The following is a 16,904-nucleotide window of genomic DNA, read 5'->3' as shown; positions in this document are numbered from 1 at the left end:
TTAAAATACGGTTATCTAAAATATACAAGGAAAGCTCAACAACAAGAAAATAAACGAGATGGTTTAAACATGGGTGAAAGAACAGAACAGAAACCCACCTCATCAAGGAAATACATAGGGGCCAACAAGTATTTGAAGATACTCCGTATCACACATTATCAGTGCCTACAGTGAGATACCAGCGCACCTATTGTGACAGCTGAAATCCCAAGTGACAACATCAAATGCTGATGAGAATGTGGAGCAACAAGAACTCCTGATGGCTGCCAGTGGGCAGCAAATGTGAACAACACATTGATCATGCTGTGTACCACTGATGTGGTACAACCACTTTCAAACACAATGCAGTGGTTGCTTACAGCACTGAATACAATCTTACATACAATTCAGTAGTCACACTCCTTAATGTTTGCCCAAATGAGCTGAACACTTATGTCTATGCAGAACTCTACACCCGGATGTTTATGGTAGTTTTGGTCATAACTGCTAAAACATGGAAGCATCAAAATGTCTTTTAGTAGGTAAAGAAACTGTGGTATGTCTAGATATTATTCAGCAATGAATCACATTCAGTGCTAAAAAGCTGTGAAAAGACATGGAAGAATCTTAAATGCATATCAGTAAGTGAAGGAAGCCAATCTGCAATGGCTACATATGTATTTTGCCAAAGACATGATACACAGGGGAAGGCAAAGCTCTGAAGAAAGAAACAAGATCAGCAGCTGCCAGAGTTGGGGGAAGTAAGGCATGAACACGAAGACAGCTTGTAGAGCGATCGGACCACTCTCAATACTGTGATGGTAGACATATGTCATCATACATTTCGCAGAGCTCACAGAACGGATGATGCCAACAGTGAACGTTGAGTGCAACCCAAGACCTTGGATAACAATGACAATGTCAGTGGAGGGTCACTTGAGTGTAACACATGGACTAGGCAGGTGCAGGCCGCTGACAATAAGAGGCTCTACACAAGTGGGGACAATGAATAGAGTGAAACTCGATAGGCTTCTGGCTCAGTTTTGCTGTGAACCTAAATTGCTTTAAGAAAATAAAGTCTTGGAAAGAAAAGATTCCACCATGCAAGGCCTGAGCAGCTGCTGTGTGAAAGTGTGAGAAAGACACTGAGAGGCTGTGATAAGAAAGGACAAGACAGAAAAAGCTCTGGGGAGCTGGGACCCAGAGAATTCCATTCTGGTGGAAGGAAAAACAGTTTGCTTCAGACCAACATTGCTGCCACAAGCAACTGCGAGTGGAGAAGTCAAAGTGCTAACTCTAAAAGCCACCAAGGCAGTGAGAACCTGAGGGACCCAGCTCCCCACCAGAAAGGAACCCACAGAGGACAACTCAATATGCAGAGCCACTTTCCCTGCCAGGTGTTTGTCAAGCTGTAAGTAGTAGCTGGCAGGCTGAGCAGCCAAACAAAAGCTTTGAAGACTGAAACACTACACAACCTGGTACACCGGCAGGAGCTTGGGGAACTGGGAAGGAAGGGTCAAGATCTGCCATGAGGGACAGGCCGTGGGCACCACAACAAAGTTTCAGTTGGGAATCAGAACTGCACATGGTGATATGCTGGACCTAGGTCACACAGGCTTACAAAAGGTGGCTGTGTACACCTTCTGCCAATTTTGTGGCCAGGGGCGTGGTGGGTTTGAAAGCAGCAACACTAGAGGGGTTTGTATCAAGGGATCCGGCAAATGCTGTATGCCTAGACCCATTCTCCTGAGAGGCTTTTGTTAAGCAATTGCCAGTACACAAGGCCAAGGCAGAAATAAGCCAATCCTCAGAAAGACTAGGAAACCATTCCAAAAGCCAACGCAGTCCAAGAGAGAGGCAAAACAGCTAGTCCTTCCTTAGGGCCCTCGTTGTCCTCTAGAATATAGAGGGTTTGTTTTGTCTGATAAATGATGGTCATTACTCAACAAAAAATTATTATGGACATGGAGAGGAACGAGAACACGCTGAAGTTTTCTGTTCGTTTGTATCGTTTAAAGAAATTAAGAAGGAATTAAGAAGAAGTGAGATTTACACATTGGGGAAATTAGGAAGTAATACAACAGTAATATGTTCATAAAATAGAAAGGAAAATATGGAAATCTTAACTAGAATAACAGAATCTATGAAACAGAATCAATTTGTAATTCTAGCAATAAAAAATGAACAAATATTAGAAATTTCAAAAATGCCATGGGGGGGAGGGTTGTGGGAGGGGTGGGGGAAATCCCAGTGCCTACAAAACTGTATCACATAATACAATGTTATTAACAATAAAAATAAAAGAAAAAAAAAAAAAGGAAAAAGGGGCCAGGACAGGCAGCACAAGAACCCTTCCAGCTTAAAAAAAAAAAAAGAAATTTCAAAAATGGATTTTATAGGTTGAAAACAAATAAAGGGTTGACTTTGGGAAGGAGACACAAGGACCCAGTTCTGTTCAGTGGCACGTTGGATGTTCAAACCAGACAAAAGCAAAAAGAAATAAAAGTTACGAGGATTGAGAAGAAAAAAATAAAATCACAATTATCGGATGATAAAATTGCACACAGAGAAAGCATGCAAAATTAAAGCTACAAATAAACAAATATATTTTAAAAATTTCTGAAGAGCAACAAAAAAATGAAAACCAAAAATCTTAACCATAGCAAAAGAGATAAATCTAATCAATAATATGTGAGACATACAGAGTATGTATGGAAGCATTACTGACAGAAGTTGGAGATCAAAACAACAAAATGCCATGTAATTCAGGGATAGAAAATTTGATATTGTTACAATGTCAAGTTTCATCAAGAATGACCAGTAAAATAACTACCATGCTAATAAAACTGACGGCCTGATTTCTGCTAGACCGACAAATTTAGAAGATCTTAAATAACTGCAACTGGACCATAGCTGTAGAAGTACAATGGAAAATGACAGCACCTATAAGATGGTGTGGTAAAGTAACACATTTCTTAAACAGGACACAGAAATCACTAACAATAAGAAAAGTACTTCTACCACCGTATTATATTAAAGGTTAAGGATGTTCTTTGAAAGGTGGCATGATAACAGCTGAAATGACAAGTTACAGAATGCAAGAAGCTATTCCAGTTACCATGATCTAGCCTACCAAAGGTTTATTCCCCAAATTCCTATGTAATTCCCATTTATCAGGAGTAAACTTGAGAAGTCAAAGGACAAATGAGTAACAGAGTTGAATGGGCACTAAATGGAAAAGGACAGTCCGTAAGCGCACTGTACTCAGTATCGTTTCTTAGCAGGGAGAGGTTACGTCAGAGTGAGGCACATTCTATTTCCTTCAGAAGGGTTACCATTGCCAGCGCCACACTGCCAAATGCTGGAGAGTACGGACAGCAGCTATCACTTCCATATACTGTGGCTGCAAATGTCATCATTTTGAAAAATCATTTTGTGGGCCCGGCATGAAAGCGTAGCATTTAAAGTCCTCACTTGAACGTGCCAGGATCCCATATGGGCGCTGTTTCTAATCCTGGCAGCCCCACTTCCCATCCAGCTCCCTGCCTGTGGCCTGGGAAAGCAGTCAAGGATGGCCCCAAAGCTTTGGACCCTGCACCTGCGTGGGAGACCTGGAAGAAGTGCCTGGCTTCAGACTGACTCAGCTCCAGCCGTTGTGGCCGCTTGGGGCGTGAATCATTAGATGGAAGATCCTCCTCTCTGCATATCTGCCTTTCCAATAAAAATAAATAAATCTTTAAAACAAAATGAAAAACCATTTTGTATTATCTACCAAAGCAGCTCAACTGTACCATCTATGACTAAGAAACAACCCTCCTAGTTGAATACACAGCACAAATGTGGACACGTGGGTAGCACAGGATACAAAAGAGCTGATTAGCTGTATTAGAAATATTGGGTTACTAAACACACCCAGTTCATTTCATTTGGTTTTAAATTGGAAAGTTGTATTTACAGAGCAAAGAAGAGACAGAGAGAAAGATCCTCCATTGCTGGTTAGTCTCAAAGAGGCTAACGCAGTTGGAGCCAGTAGCCAGGAGCTTCTTCTGGGTCTCCCACACTGCTGCAGGCTCCCAAGGCCTTGGGCCATTTTCTGCTGTTTTCCCAGGCCACAAGCAGGGAGCTGGATGGGAAGTGGAGCAGCCGGGTCACAAACCAGTGCCCATATGGGATCCCGGTGCATGCAAGGCAACGACCCCAGCCTACCATGCTGCACCCTTTTTTTCTCATCTTACCTTTCAACATTTCCAAATCTTTATTTTTACCAAACTCAGAATGTGGTGACAAAACACCCTTGTATCACTGCAAACAACTAATCAACTATGACACTCAGACATTTATCTTTGCATTCCACATGCACATTTTCTATTGTAAATCTGTAAAACTGGGCCCAGGGTGGTGGCCTAGTGGCTTAAGTCCTTGCCTGTCACATGCTGGAATCCCATATGGGCACCAGTTCATATCCCAGCGGCCCTGCTTCCCATCCAGCCCCCTGTTTGTGGCCTGGGAAAGCAGTAGATGACAGCCCAAAGTATTGGGATCCTGTATCCAAATGGGAGACCTGGAAGAGGCTCCTGGCTTCAGATCAGTTCAGTACTGGCTGTTGCGTTCACTTGGGGAGTGAATTCGCGGATGGAAGATCTTCCTCTCTGTCTCTCCTCCTCTACATATATCTGACTTCCCAATAAAAAAAAAGTAAAAATAATTTAAGAAATTTTAAAAATAAATCTGTAAATTCATAGTAACTGAGGATACATGATTTCTTATTAAACAGCTCCAGTTCATGTGAGCAAGCATTAATAAATTCTTTTAAATACATCATCATGGAAAATGTAACAGGTTCAATCCTTAATTTTTAGAAAATTTTGTAGGATTACATTTATTTACAAAGGATTGTGTCAAATGTGTTCTGCCAAAACTTTCTCCATCGTTTTTCCTTTTGCTGCATACTGCTGTTTTAACTATCTTTAATTCCATAAGAAAACTACTCTTCCAGTTTCACACATGATGGCAAACAAAGGCAAAAATCTCAGCTTCCTGGACATCCAGAGTTCACTTTCAGGCAGAATATGATGGAGCAGGAAGGATGTTAGGGCACTAACATCCTGAGATTTACATTCTAGTGGGACCAAGGCTCATTCATACAAGTTAAGAGGTTATGATAAAAGGAGAGCAGGTGAGTAAGAACCCACAATGAGTAAAGACCACATGACAGGGCATGTGATCCGGCCCGCTATACCCTGTGACAATAAGTATTGGGAATGGCTACCCATGAGAGTTGAGGCAAGGAGAAGGAAGGATGGCATCACACCTTGGTCCCGGTACATTCCGTTCGTTGGGCTGCCATATACTTTGCGTGAAAACCTAAGGCATTCTTTGCTAATGTGATCAGCTTTTATGGCACCACCCTTTATCTGCATTCCATTCAGTGGAAAACCCTACTGGCTTACAAAGTTATGGAAAGTCAAACATTACAGTTGTTGCATTGATGAGACGGCCACTGGAGAATGTGTTTCCAGGTAGCTTCACTCCGTTTTAACAACAGAATAGAAAAAATTGTGATATATGCATGTATGCAATTCTATGTGTCAATGAGAAGAGCAAATCAGTACACCATGGAAACCAGAGCCTAGTTCCATTGACATAATATCAAGGGGAAACAAAACCATAAAAAAACTCCCCACAAATTCAAATACTGGTAAATGTATCCAATTAAGTGGAAATGTAAAACATTGGCAAGTTGATACTTGGTATCAGCAGGAGTGGCAACTGTTTCCTCTGAGGAAGAGAAGGCTGCACAAATGCAATAATGGCACCACAGAGATCTTGCCATGCTGGACATTCTTCTTCATTTCTTTCTCTCTCTCTTTTTTTTAAATAATTTTTACCTATTTGAAGAGTAGATAAAGAGGGGTCTCCCATAAGCTGGTTGGCTTCCCAAAGAAACCCAGGTTGAGGTCAGCAGCCAGGAACCCCATCCGGGTCTCCCACATGGGGAACAGGATCCCAAGTGCTTGAGTCACTGTCCTGTGCTGATGCAGGCCCAGAGGTAGGAAGCTGGATTGGAAGCAGAGCAGCTGGGACTTGAACTAGCAATCTGACATGGGATGCTGGTGTTACAGTGTCTTAACCTGTGATGCCACACCAGCGTTTTCCATTTGTTTTGACTCATTATTTTAATATATACATGCACAAATTAAAAAAAAATGTCTTTGGCATCAACACAACTTACTTTTTAATTTCATTTTCCAAGCACCCTCCCAAGATAGCTAAATAGCAGATAACATTTAAACTTATTTTCCCAATGTGATGTGAACCTCTTCAAAAGAAGCAAAAGGGGTGATTTTAGCTGCTTACAGTCATTCAGTTTCTCCAAGGTCACCCTAGCTCTTTACATCTATTTGGAAATCTTCCTGTATTTTACATGAATTATACCATGAGCGAGTTGTGTTTATGTGAACAACAACAGCGGTATTATAGCCACTGAAAAAAACAATAAAAACACCTTACAGGAAAAACACCTTACCACGTGTGCTGGAACTTGTTCCATTTTGGCAGCAGGGGTTCCTGGTCTTGGATAAAACTGGTTAATAAAGAGGCTTGGAAATCTGTACTCTTCAACGAGTTTCACTGTTTCTTGAAAATCCTGATCTGTTTCTCCAGGAAAACCACAGATAATATCTGTGGCAATGGTTATTCCAGGAACTCTAGAAAAAAGTAGTAACAAGACAAAAATGTAAAAAAGGTGATTTTAGGTCATAATTATTCTACTTCCCTGACATACTCAATACCATTTTAAAAATTAATTTTTTAAGACACTTGTAGATTGTCCTTAAAAGCCCTAAATATTAAAAGCTTATAATGAAAAATGATGACCTCACGTTATTCTCAGAAATATGCATTTTAAATTTAATGTTTCTTTGTTCCTTCCTCTCTGTTAAAATAAATGATTTTGCTATTTATAGATTTTACTTTTTTAAAGAAATGAGGCCTTAAAAATATCTATTGATTTATTTGAAAGGCAGAGTTACAGAGTGAGGAGAGAACCTGGATCAGCAGGCTCACCCCGCCACATGACTGCAGTGGTTGGGGCAGTGCCAGATGGAAGTCCGAAGCCTCTTCTAGGTCTCCTTTGTGAACACTGGGGTCCCTGCACTAGGCAATCCTCTGTGGCTTTCCCCAAGCCTTTAGCAGAGGGCTGGGTTGGAAGTGGAACAGCCAGGATACGAACCAGCACCCATCTGGGATACCAGCAGGCAGTAGCGTTACATGCTATACCACAATGCTGGTCCTCTAACACTGATGTCTAAACCCTGAATGTATTATATGATTCATCAATTCTCTTTTTTTCTTCTAGAAATGATTTTCTACTTATTTGATTATGTGTTTGTTTTATAGTGAATTGGCTATTATTCTTGGATGTTGCTATCTGTGTCCTTTCTCTCAATCCCTTTTGAATGGTCCTAGTTCTGTGTTTCTGATTAAGCTGGGAAATGCCACTACTATGAACTTAGCATGTTTGCATGTATCTTAATTTTATCCAGCTGTTGACAGCACAATCGTACAGTACAATCAAAATGGAAAAACAGTATCAGAATTTTGTACTATTTTTGTTAAGCTGGCAACTTAGCTGATTCCCTCCGATGCACACTTCATTACGTGTGTCCCTAGCTCTCCTAAGCATCAATTATTCCTGATGATTGTCGAGTTCACAATATTATGAGTTGGATGGCATCTCTGCATCCTTGCATGAGGTACAATCCATACATTCATGATCTTCAAGCCTGGGAAATGTTCTTCTTTACTGCTTCCTTAGCAATTTTTCTCTTCTTGAGATTGTTCTCTGAATATTGAATCTACTGGATTCATCTTCTATTCGGTTTCTCTCTTTTTTCCCATCTTGGCCCATTCGTTCTATTTCCTGGAAATTTTACTTGAACATATGGGAGTACTTCAAAAAATTCACAGAAACAGGAATTAGAAAATAGTTTTAGTCTGTGTAAACAAAATTTGAAATCTCTCCATAGTTTTTTCATAATACGCATGTTTTCCGTGACGTTTTTGAAAACTCCCCGAATCTTCCAATTCTCCTTTCGGCAGAATTTTAATTCAGCTGTATAGTTTCAATTTCTTTCTTTCTTTCTTTCTTTTTTCCTTTTTACATCATTGTCTTCTTGTTTATCTGGGTTTATTAACTAAGCTTGTTGAACTTTTTCTGTGGCTCACTACTTTATGACTACATCCTCGGGATTCCTATGTTCTCACACTTGTGACTCAGGCATGGCTTTCCATTCATAAACAGTAATTCTCCTTTGCTATTTAAGAGCCAATCACTGACAGCTCTGTATCACAGAATGACTGGCTAAGAAACTGCCCTTGCACTGGATGGACCCAATGTTAGAGTCTACAAGTGACTTCTTTGGTTATTCAGTTGCTCCATGTGTATGCTACAATGTCTCATTGTATTTCAACAGTCCAACAACAAATAAATGACATTACCAATACTCAAAAATACAGTACTATTCTGAATCTATGAATTACAGGAAAAACAGCCTCAAACATTATAGTTCATAACTACTGCAAAAAGCACTATCAATTTTCCTATCATCTCAGTGAAGTTCTATACAGAGGAATAAAACAATCTAATGGAGTCACTTAAGACAGTTTGAAGCATAAAAGAGAACCAGGACATACCAATGACAAAAGGCAAATTATTGGATTTCTAATAAAACAGCTTCAATTTGCTTATGGAACACATTAATGTCTGTGTAAAAAAAATCACAGCGTATTAAAAAAACTATTTCATTTCTCATTTTTACTTGGTCTCACCTATGTAGCTATTAACTCATTTGAATTTTAATTAGTAAAATAAAATCCAAGGACTGGAATATAAATCTGCAATGATAAGTAATATTCATATGTAAAAAAAAGAAACAGCAATATTTAGAACTTCAAAAATTTCATGGTGATATAATAGTTCCCTTCATTAAGGGTGATTGCTAGTTACCTTTGAAAAATCACAAGCATCATATGCTGTTACTGTAAGTTATACATACAAGACCATTTATTTAAACCAACGACAAAGTATGTGGAAACGGAATAGTTATGTGAGTAATTTTTGGTTAGCAAACTAATGACACTTGTCTTTAAACTAGTCCAAATCAAAATAAGCACGTTAAGTAAAAGTAAAAATAGATTACAACAGGTAACAGGGAAGAGTCCATCAAACACTTGGAAACACCAAAAAAAAAAAAAAAAAAGTCAACCTTGAACTATCGCAGAAACAGGCAATTGTTTATTGTCTTCAGTTATGAACTGGAACAAACTGGCACTGGATCACGGGGCATTCCCGAAGGAAAGTACCTTGCTGATCTTCCCCATCCCTCTGGATCCATGCTAACTGAGCTCAGGATTGTGCAACACCTGCTCACTTCGGCCTTCAGGTCACACACAGAAGGAAAGGACAAGCATTCAGAAGGCTCACCACAGATGTTCCAGGATGTGCCACACGAGGATGTATTTGATGAAATATTCTAAAACTTTACAGGCTATGATGAATTAGTGACTGACACTAGTCAATATTTCAAAGCAAAGGCAGTTTATCTGGTTTTAAAGTATCTATGGATCTGATCATTTAGATTTTTACAGCTGGAGACTGTAATGTCACAGGAGGATCATCCATACATGAGTTTTATGTATGCAAATGGTGCCACTTACATTCCTGAAAGCAATTCGGCCCCTCAGGTGAGCCAAAGACAATCTCATTTATGCTGCTAATTTGCCTAGTAAATAATTCTCCTCAGTGTATGAGCAAATCATAGAAGTTTGAAGTGGAACAAATTCTAAATTAATAGCGTACAGTTTTAGGAGTGAAGAGAAAATAATAAGAAGGTGTAACAGGGAATATTAATCCAAATATTTAAGATGCTAACAGTAGGCAAATGCTCCCTTGAGATGCTATGAGTTCTTAAAATACTACCTTTCAAAATGTAATTTCCACAAATCCTCTGAAGTTCAGAAGGTAATGTATATAATTTCTAAGTAATGTGTTCTTAAAATTTTAAGACTTTCCATATTTATTTTTCCACAGTAGTTTCAAGAAATATTCTGAAGGATGAAAATGGAAAGAATCGAGTCCTTAAATAACAGGGAAATGTTAACACATTATAGGTTTTTTCCCCCCTCTCTTTTGCCTTATATTTAATGGCCAAAAAAAAAAAGTTTATCATATAACTTGGGATTAGAATTTTAAAATTCCAGAAATCATTTATAAACCAGTGGGGCATTTTCAAGCAGGTTAAGCTGCACGTGCCACATGGGAATGCCATGTGGCAGCAGTTTGAATTGCTTCACTTCCAGTCCAGCTCCCTGCTTCTGTGCCAGGAAAAGCAGTACAAGATGACCCAAGCACTTGGGCCTCTGCCGCCACGTGGGAGAGTCAGAGGGAGTTCAAGGCTTCTGGCCTCAGCCTGACTCAGCCTGGCTGTGGTGGCACCCGGAAATGAGTCAGTGTACTGATCTTTCTCTCCTTTGTCTCTCCCTACCTTTGTTTCTCAACTAAATCTTTGTAAAAAAAAAACAGAATACAAACTATTTGTTGGCTCTAAACTAAAATTTCAGAGACACCTAAATATTCTAAGACCTCATTACTTTTTTTTAAAAAGATTTATTTTTCTGTGAAAGGCAGATTTAAAGAGAGAAGCAAGAGAGAGGGAGATCTTCCATCTGCTGGTTCCCCCATGGCCCCAACCGCTAGAGGCTGCCATCACCACAGGTGGAGGGGCTTAACCTGCTGTATATCATGCCAGTCCCAAGACTTAATTATCTTATCTTGAACAAAAAATAGCCAACACTATATATTACATTTTAAACAAATGAAATACTCCTTAAAACAGTGTAATTTAATTAATCTCAAGATTTTCAACTGAATTCACTGTTTCACAGGCAACATTTTTTTTTACTCCATTGTTTAGGTTAATCACATTTAAATTCCACATGTAAACAAAAGTAAAACTAGCACAAATGCTATTTGTATCAAAAGAAAAAGGAATGTGTGGCAGAGGATGAAAGTCATTAGAATTAGGCATAAATAAAACCCATGGTTAGAAGGAACATTTTCTAGTTATATGGAGATATATTTAGTATTTTTGGGAAAAGTGAACAGGAGGTAGGTGAGAAAAACATCTTTGAATGAATGAAAATGAAAGTGTAACACATCTAAACACAGACAATGTAGCTAAAGCAGAGCTTAGAGAGAAATTCTAGATTTAAATGAATATTAGATATAAAGAAAACAACATAAGCTTCAACCCTCACAGAGGAGCAAATGAAATCCATAGCAAGACAAAGAAAAGAAATAATCAAAGAAAAAAATCGATCATATGAAAATAGTAAGAAAATTCAACAAGACTGAAACAAAATGTTTGAAAAAAAAATCACTAAAGTACTATGTAAGCCAAGAAGGAAAAAAGAAGAAGAAGAAAAAAACAGATGACCAACTTCAGCCATGGAAGAGAGAATGATACTACAGATGCCACTAACAGTAAAAGGGAAGTTAAATTGTTACAAACCATTCACAATTTAGATGAAATAGGAAAATTCTTGAAAAGCAGAAATTATAAAAATGAGCCTAAGACAAAATGAAAAAGCTTTTCAAGACTTGTTTATTTTTCCTGGAAAGTCAGATTTATGGAGGAGAGATAGAAAGACCTTCTGTCCACTGATTCACTACCCAAGTAGCCGCAACCGCTGGACCTGAAGGCCATCTGGCCAGAGCTGATCCAAAGCTAGAAGCCAGGAGTTTTGTCCGGGTCTCCCATGTGGGTGCAGGGTCCCAATGCTACTGCTTTCTTAGGCCACAAGCTATAAGGGACAGGATTCCACACATAAATAACATTTTATTTTTATATATTAATAAGTAGCAATCTTAAAATGAAATCCTGATGTTATTTCATAACATCATGAAATATTCAGGAATGAATCCGAGAAAGCAAAAAAGGTAAACAGTAAAAATGAAGAAGAAAAATTTTCCTAAAATATGCTGAGAGGAAATTCAAGAAATAAAAAAAACAAAAAACAAAAAAGATAAATGGAGAAATGGAAATAAAGGCGATTCATTAAGATGGAAATCCTCTCTAAATTTATATGTAAGCAATATAACTGCTCTAAAAATATCAGCAGAATATCTGCAGAAATTGAAAAACTGATCTGAAAACTTACATGGATTTAGAATAGCAAAAACAATTTCCAAAAGGAGAAAAAATTTAGCAGAATTTAAGAAATTTAATTAATTGGCAGGGACTAGTGTGATGGCTCAACTGGCTATTCCTTCATCTGCATGCACTAGCATCCCATAATGGATGCTCAGTCCAGCTGCTCCACTTCTACCCAGCTCTCTGCTTTAAGGCCTGGGAAGCAGTGGTGGATAGCCCACATACCTGGGATCCAGCACCCCTGTGGGAGACCAGGAACTGGCTCAAGGCTCCTGGCTTCAGGTCAGCTCACTTGTGGCTGTTGTGGCCATTTGGGAATAAACAAATGGATTTCAGATTTTTCTCTCCATCTCTCTTTCTCTCTGTAAATCTGCCTTCCCAATTAAAAAAAAAAAATGGTATGGGGGCCAGTGCTTTGGCATTGCATCTGAAACCATTGCTGGTGATGTCAGCTTTCTGTCCTGAGAATGTCGGTTCAAGTCCCGGCTGCTCCACTTCTGCTCCAGCTTCTGGCCAGTGTGCCTGGCACGACAGCAGAACATGACTTAAGCACTTAGGTCATTACCTATCACGAGGGAGACCAGATCTCGGCCTGGCCCAGACTTAGCATGTGTAGTTGGTCTTCAGGAGGTAACTCAGCACATGGAAGATCTTATGCTGTTTCTGTCACTTCTCATGAAAAAAATCACAAATTTTTTTAAAAAAATGTATCAAATCTTTAAAAAAAATACTATTTTAGCATAAAGGTACAATAATCAATACCATGCGACATCAGAATAATTAAATCAAATAATATAGTCCAAACTAATTTTCTACATTTATGGCTAACCAGTTAATAAAATTGTCCAGCCAATTCATTGAAGGCAGGAGACAAATTGCTTTCAATGTTGCCATAACAACTGGATAGCACATGAAAACATAAATTTATTTCACCTTTACCTTAGACTATTAAAAAATTTTCAATTGTATCACAGACTTAAGAACTGGAATTATTAAATGTCTGGAAGAGAATATGGGAGCAAATCTTTGTGGCCTCAACTTAGACAAAGATATCTTAGCCATAACAGCAACATTAGAACCATAATTCAGAACAGAAAACCTTGATATACTAGTGCATTAAGCCTATTATAAAAGGTACCATTGACAAAATAAAAAGATCAACCATACACGGGGAGAAAATACCTGCAAATCATTTAACTGCTAAAGAGTTATTTCTGGGGTCACCATGATGGCCTAGTGGCTAAATCCTTGCCTTGTACATGCCAGGATCCCATATGGGAGCCAGTTCCTGTCCCAGCTGCTTCACTTCCCATCCAGCTCCCTGCTTGTAACCTGGAAAAGCAGTTGAGGATGGCCCAAAGCCTTGGGACCCTGCACCCACAGGGAGACCCGGTAAAGGCTCCTGGCTGCAGATCAGCTCAGCTCTAGCCACTTGAGAAGTGAACTAGTAGATGGCAAATCTTTCTGTCCCTCCTTCTCTCTGTAAATCTGATTTTCCAATAAAAATAAAATATTTTAAAAACAGATGTATTTCCAAAACATATCAAGCTCTCTTTTTCTTTAATGAAGTCCTTTTAAATGCTTATTTTTATACATTTGAAAGGTGGAATGACAGTGTGAAACAGAGAGTATTTTTCATCTACTAGTTTCGTCTCCAAATATTGACAACAACCAGAGCTGGGAGAGGCTGAAGTCAAGGACTCCTGTGGGACCTCTCAATTGGGTGCCAGGGACTGAAGCACGCAGGCATCCTCTGCTGCTCCTAGGGAGCGCGTTATCAGGTAGCTGGTTGGTGAGTAGGATGCGATTCAGGCACTGGGAAATGGGAAGCAGGTACCCAACTGCCAGCTTACCTAAATACGCTGTATCTCCCACCACATATAAAAAACTCCACCACTCAATAAAAAGAAAAATACAACCATGCAATGACTTAAAGACTTTTACTAACACAGTATCCAAAGAAGATACATGAGCAGCTAATAAGTCTATAAAAAGTTGCTCCACATGATCAGTTGTTAGGCAAATCCCAGTTAAGCCCATATAAAAAGGCAGTGGAATGGACTGTTACTGGGAAAAGATGAAAAAAGAACGTATGCTGGGAAACATTCACAGAAACGGAAACCATAGTGCACTCACTTTGGGAAAGGATTGGACAGTTTCTTTAAAAAGTTCAACACATATCTGTAGTCAAGCAGCAATTCTACTACTCATAATCTAGTCAAGAGAGATGATAATAAAATCTCACAGGAAGTGTGTACCTGGATGTTCACAAACCACTTTCCCTAGCAACCCTATGCTGGAAGAGTCCATGTGTCTATCAACCAGAAAAGGATCAATGTCTCAAGGCACATTCCAACAATGGAAACTGACTTACAACCAAAAGAGAACCAACTGCTGATATACACACCAACACAAGCAGATCCCCACACATTGTCCAGTCAAAGAAAGGAGATACATGGGACTACTATTTTATAATTAATTTAAGGAAAGCAAATCTTCCTACAAGACTCAAAAAGTAGCTCAGAGTTGCCAGGGGCTGAGGCTGGGAGTAGGGACCCATTGCAAAGATAAGAACAAACTTTTTGATGTGATAAAAGCTTTGTAAACTTGAAGTGCGTGCGTGCGTGCGTGCGTGCGTGTGTGTGTGTGTGTGTGTGTGTGTGTGTGTGTGTGTGTGTGTGTGTGTGCCTGGCATGATGGTTCAAGAGCTAATCCTCTGTCTGCAAGAGCCAGCACCCATTTGGGCACTGGTTCATGTCCTGGATGCTCCACTTCACATCCAGCTCCCTGCTTACAGCTTGGGAAAGCAGTGCAGGTTGGCCCCAATAGGACCCTGCAGCCACGTGGGAGATACCTGGCTTCTGATCTGCTCAGCTTGGTGTTACAGTCATGTGGCAAGTGAGCTATTGGGTAAATATCTGTCTTTGCTACTTTTTTTCTGTAAGGAGAATAAATAAAAATAAATACATTTTAAATTTAAAAAACCCTGAATCATGATGGCAGTTGGCACAGGTACACTTATCAAAAAGCTTTAAACCACACACTTATACTTGATCAATTTCTTTCCAAAATTATATCCATGATAAATAATAAATCTGCTAAAAGGGAAGACAAAAAAGCTTTGTGAAGACAGCAGGAATCTTCTTGTTCTTCTTAGAAACATGTTCTTCTGAGAAACCTTTTTTTAAAGATTTATTTTATATGAGACGCTAAGTTAGAGAAGGAGAGGGATAGACAGAAATCTTCCTTCTGTTGGTTCACTCTCCAAATGGCTGCAATGGCCTGGCGCTAACAGGCAGAAGGAAGAAACTTTTGCTGTGTTTTCCACCTGATGCCGAGGCTCAAACACTCGGGCCGTTCTCCACTGCCTTCACGGACACAATAACAGGCAGTCGGGTCAGAAGTGAAACAGTTGTCCCACACTGCCAGCTCCTGAGAGGGCTTCATAGCTGAACTTCTGACTGGGTGTAGCAAAAAAATCAAATGGGACAAAGAAAGGCAAAGGCAAAGAAACACAAAGCAGTAAGGTTGAAAGGAATTACATTCAGAGCACAAAATCTTGAAGAATTCAAAGTAAAACCCAGGGGGTCCACATGATGGCTCAACTGGCTAATCCTCCACCTCTAAATGTGGCATTCCATATGGGTGCCGGGCTGCTCCACTTCCCATCCAGCTCCCTGCTTGTGGCCTGGGTAAACAGTAGAGGATGGCCCAAAGCCTTGGGATGCGGCATGGTGGGTGCCAAGTGGGTTCCCACGTGGGAAACTCGGAAGATGCTGTTGGTCCCTGGCTTCGGAGCAGCTCAGCTCCTTCTCTCAAAATCTGCCTTTCCAATACAAATAAATAAATCATTTAGAAAAAGAGCAAAACCTAGTGCTACACCCCACAAAACACCCATACAACAAGGGATGTTCCAACTGAACTCAAAGGGTAAGTTTAAGGAGAAAGAAGTCAACATTTCCAATGATATATCAGAAAATTTAGCAGTTCAAAATTGATTCTTAATCTGATAAAAAAAAATCTGAAATGATCTAAGCCAAAAACAGATAAAGCATCGAAACATTTGGAGAACAGTGGTGAAGCCAGCAAGGGTCTCTTGGACAAAGAAGGACTCGTGTGATCTGGGAGTCCATCACACATCTTTCAACAGGAGTATGTGGTCCAAGAATTGGCCCTTCCATAACTCAGATTTTCTGCCACTAATTGACGCATTCTCTTGGGATGACACAGAGGATGCCAGAGTACCCACAGGTAAAAGCAACGCATTCATGGATGCACAGACTGTTCAGAACAGTGTTTGGTATGAATTCACTATTACTGTTATAACCTTGTTAGAGCAATGATACCAATTACCATTAATTACAGAATCCTGTGTACCATGCAGTACCCCTTTTTAATCAACCATCTGTAAGTAGACTGTATCTCAATCTCTACCTGCAACTGACAAAGTACAATTGAGGCAGCGCCATTCAGAGTGGGAGCGCTCACGTGCATTGTGCTCAAACCAGCGCACATTACAGGAAGGATCCCCGCCACTCAGGGCCACCTGCACTGATGTTCTGCAGCACACAGAAAACAGATAATCACTGTTAGTCCCCGTTTAGCTCGGCTTACTACAATGTGGTAAAGCTTGCCTGTGTTTTGGAAGTACAATTTTACAGAAAAGGAACTACAGTTTGTAGAGGTTGTGTGATTGATGACAGGTGACCGAAT

General features: G+C 39.7%; 1 protein-coding gene across 1 annotated transcript in view; it reads right to left on the bottom strand.

Annotated features, from left to right (window-relative positions):
* Positions 1–16,904, bottom strand: part of CDKAL1 (CDK5 regulatory subunit associated protein 1 like 1) — a 640,980-nt gene that overhangs the window by 160,194 nt on the left and 463,882 nt on the right. The window contains exon 11 of the mRNA XM_040967680.1: positions 6,506–6,686. Coding sequence (XP_040823614.1) covers positions 6,506–6,686 — 181 coding nt within the window. The remainder of the gene's footprint in view (positions 1–6,505; positions 6,687–16,904) is intronic.

Source organism: Ochotona curzoniae, unplaced genomic scaffold, assembly GCF_017591425.1.
Source record: "Ochotona curzoniae isolate NIBS_2020 unplaced genomic scaffold, NIBS_Ocur_1.0 scaffold_461, whole genome shotgun sequence".
Classification (NCBI taxonomy): Eukaryota; Metazoa; Chordata; class Mammalia; order Lagomorpha; family Ochotonidae; genus Ochotona; species Ochotona curzoniae.
Note: the sequence above shows the minus strand (reverse complement) of the source record. Positions and strands in the feature narration are given on the sequence as shown.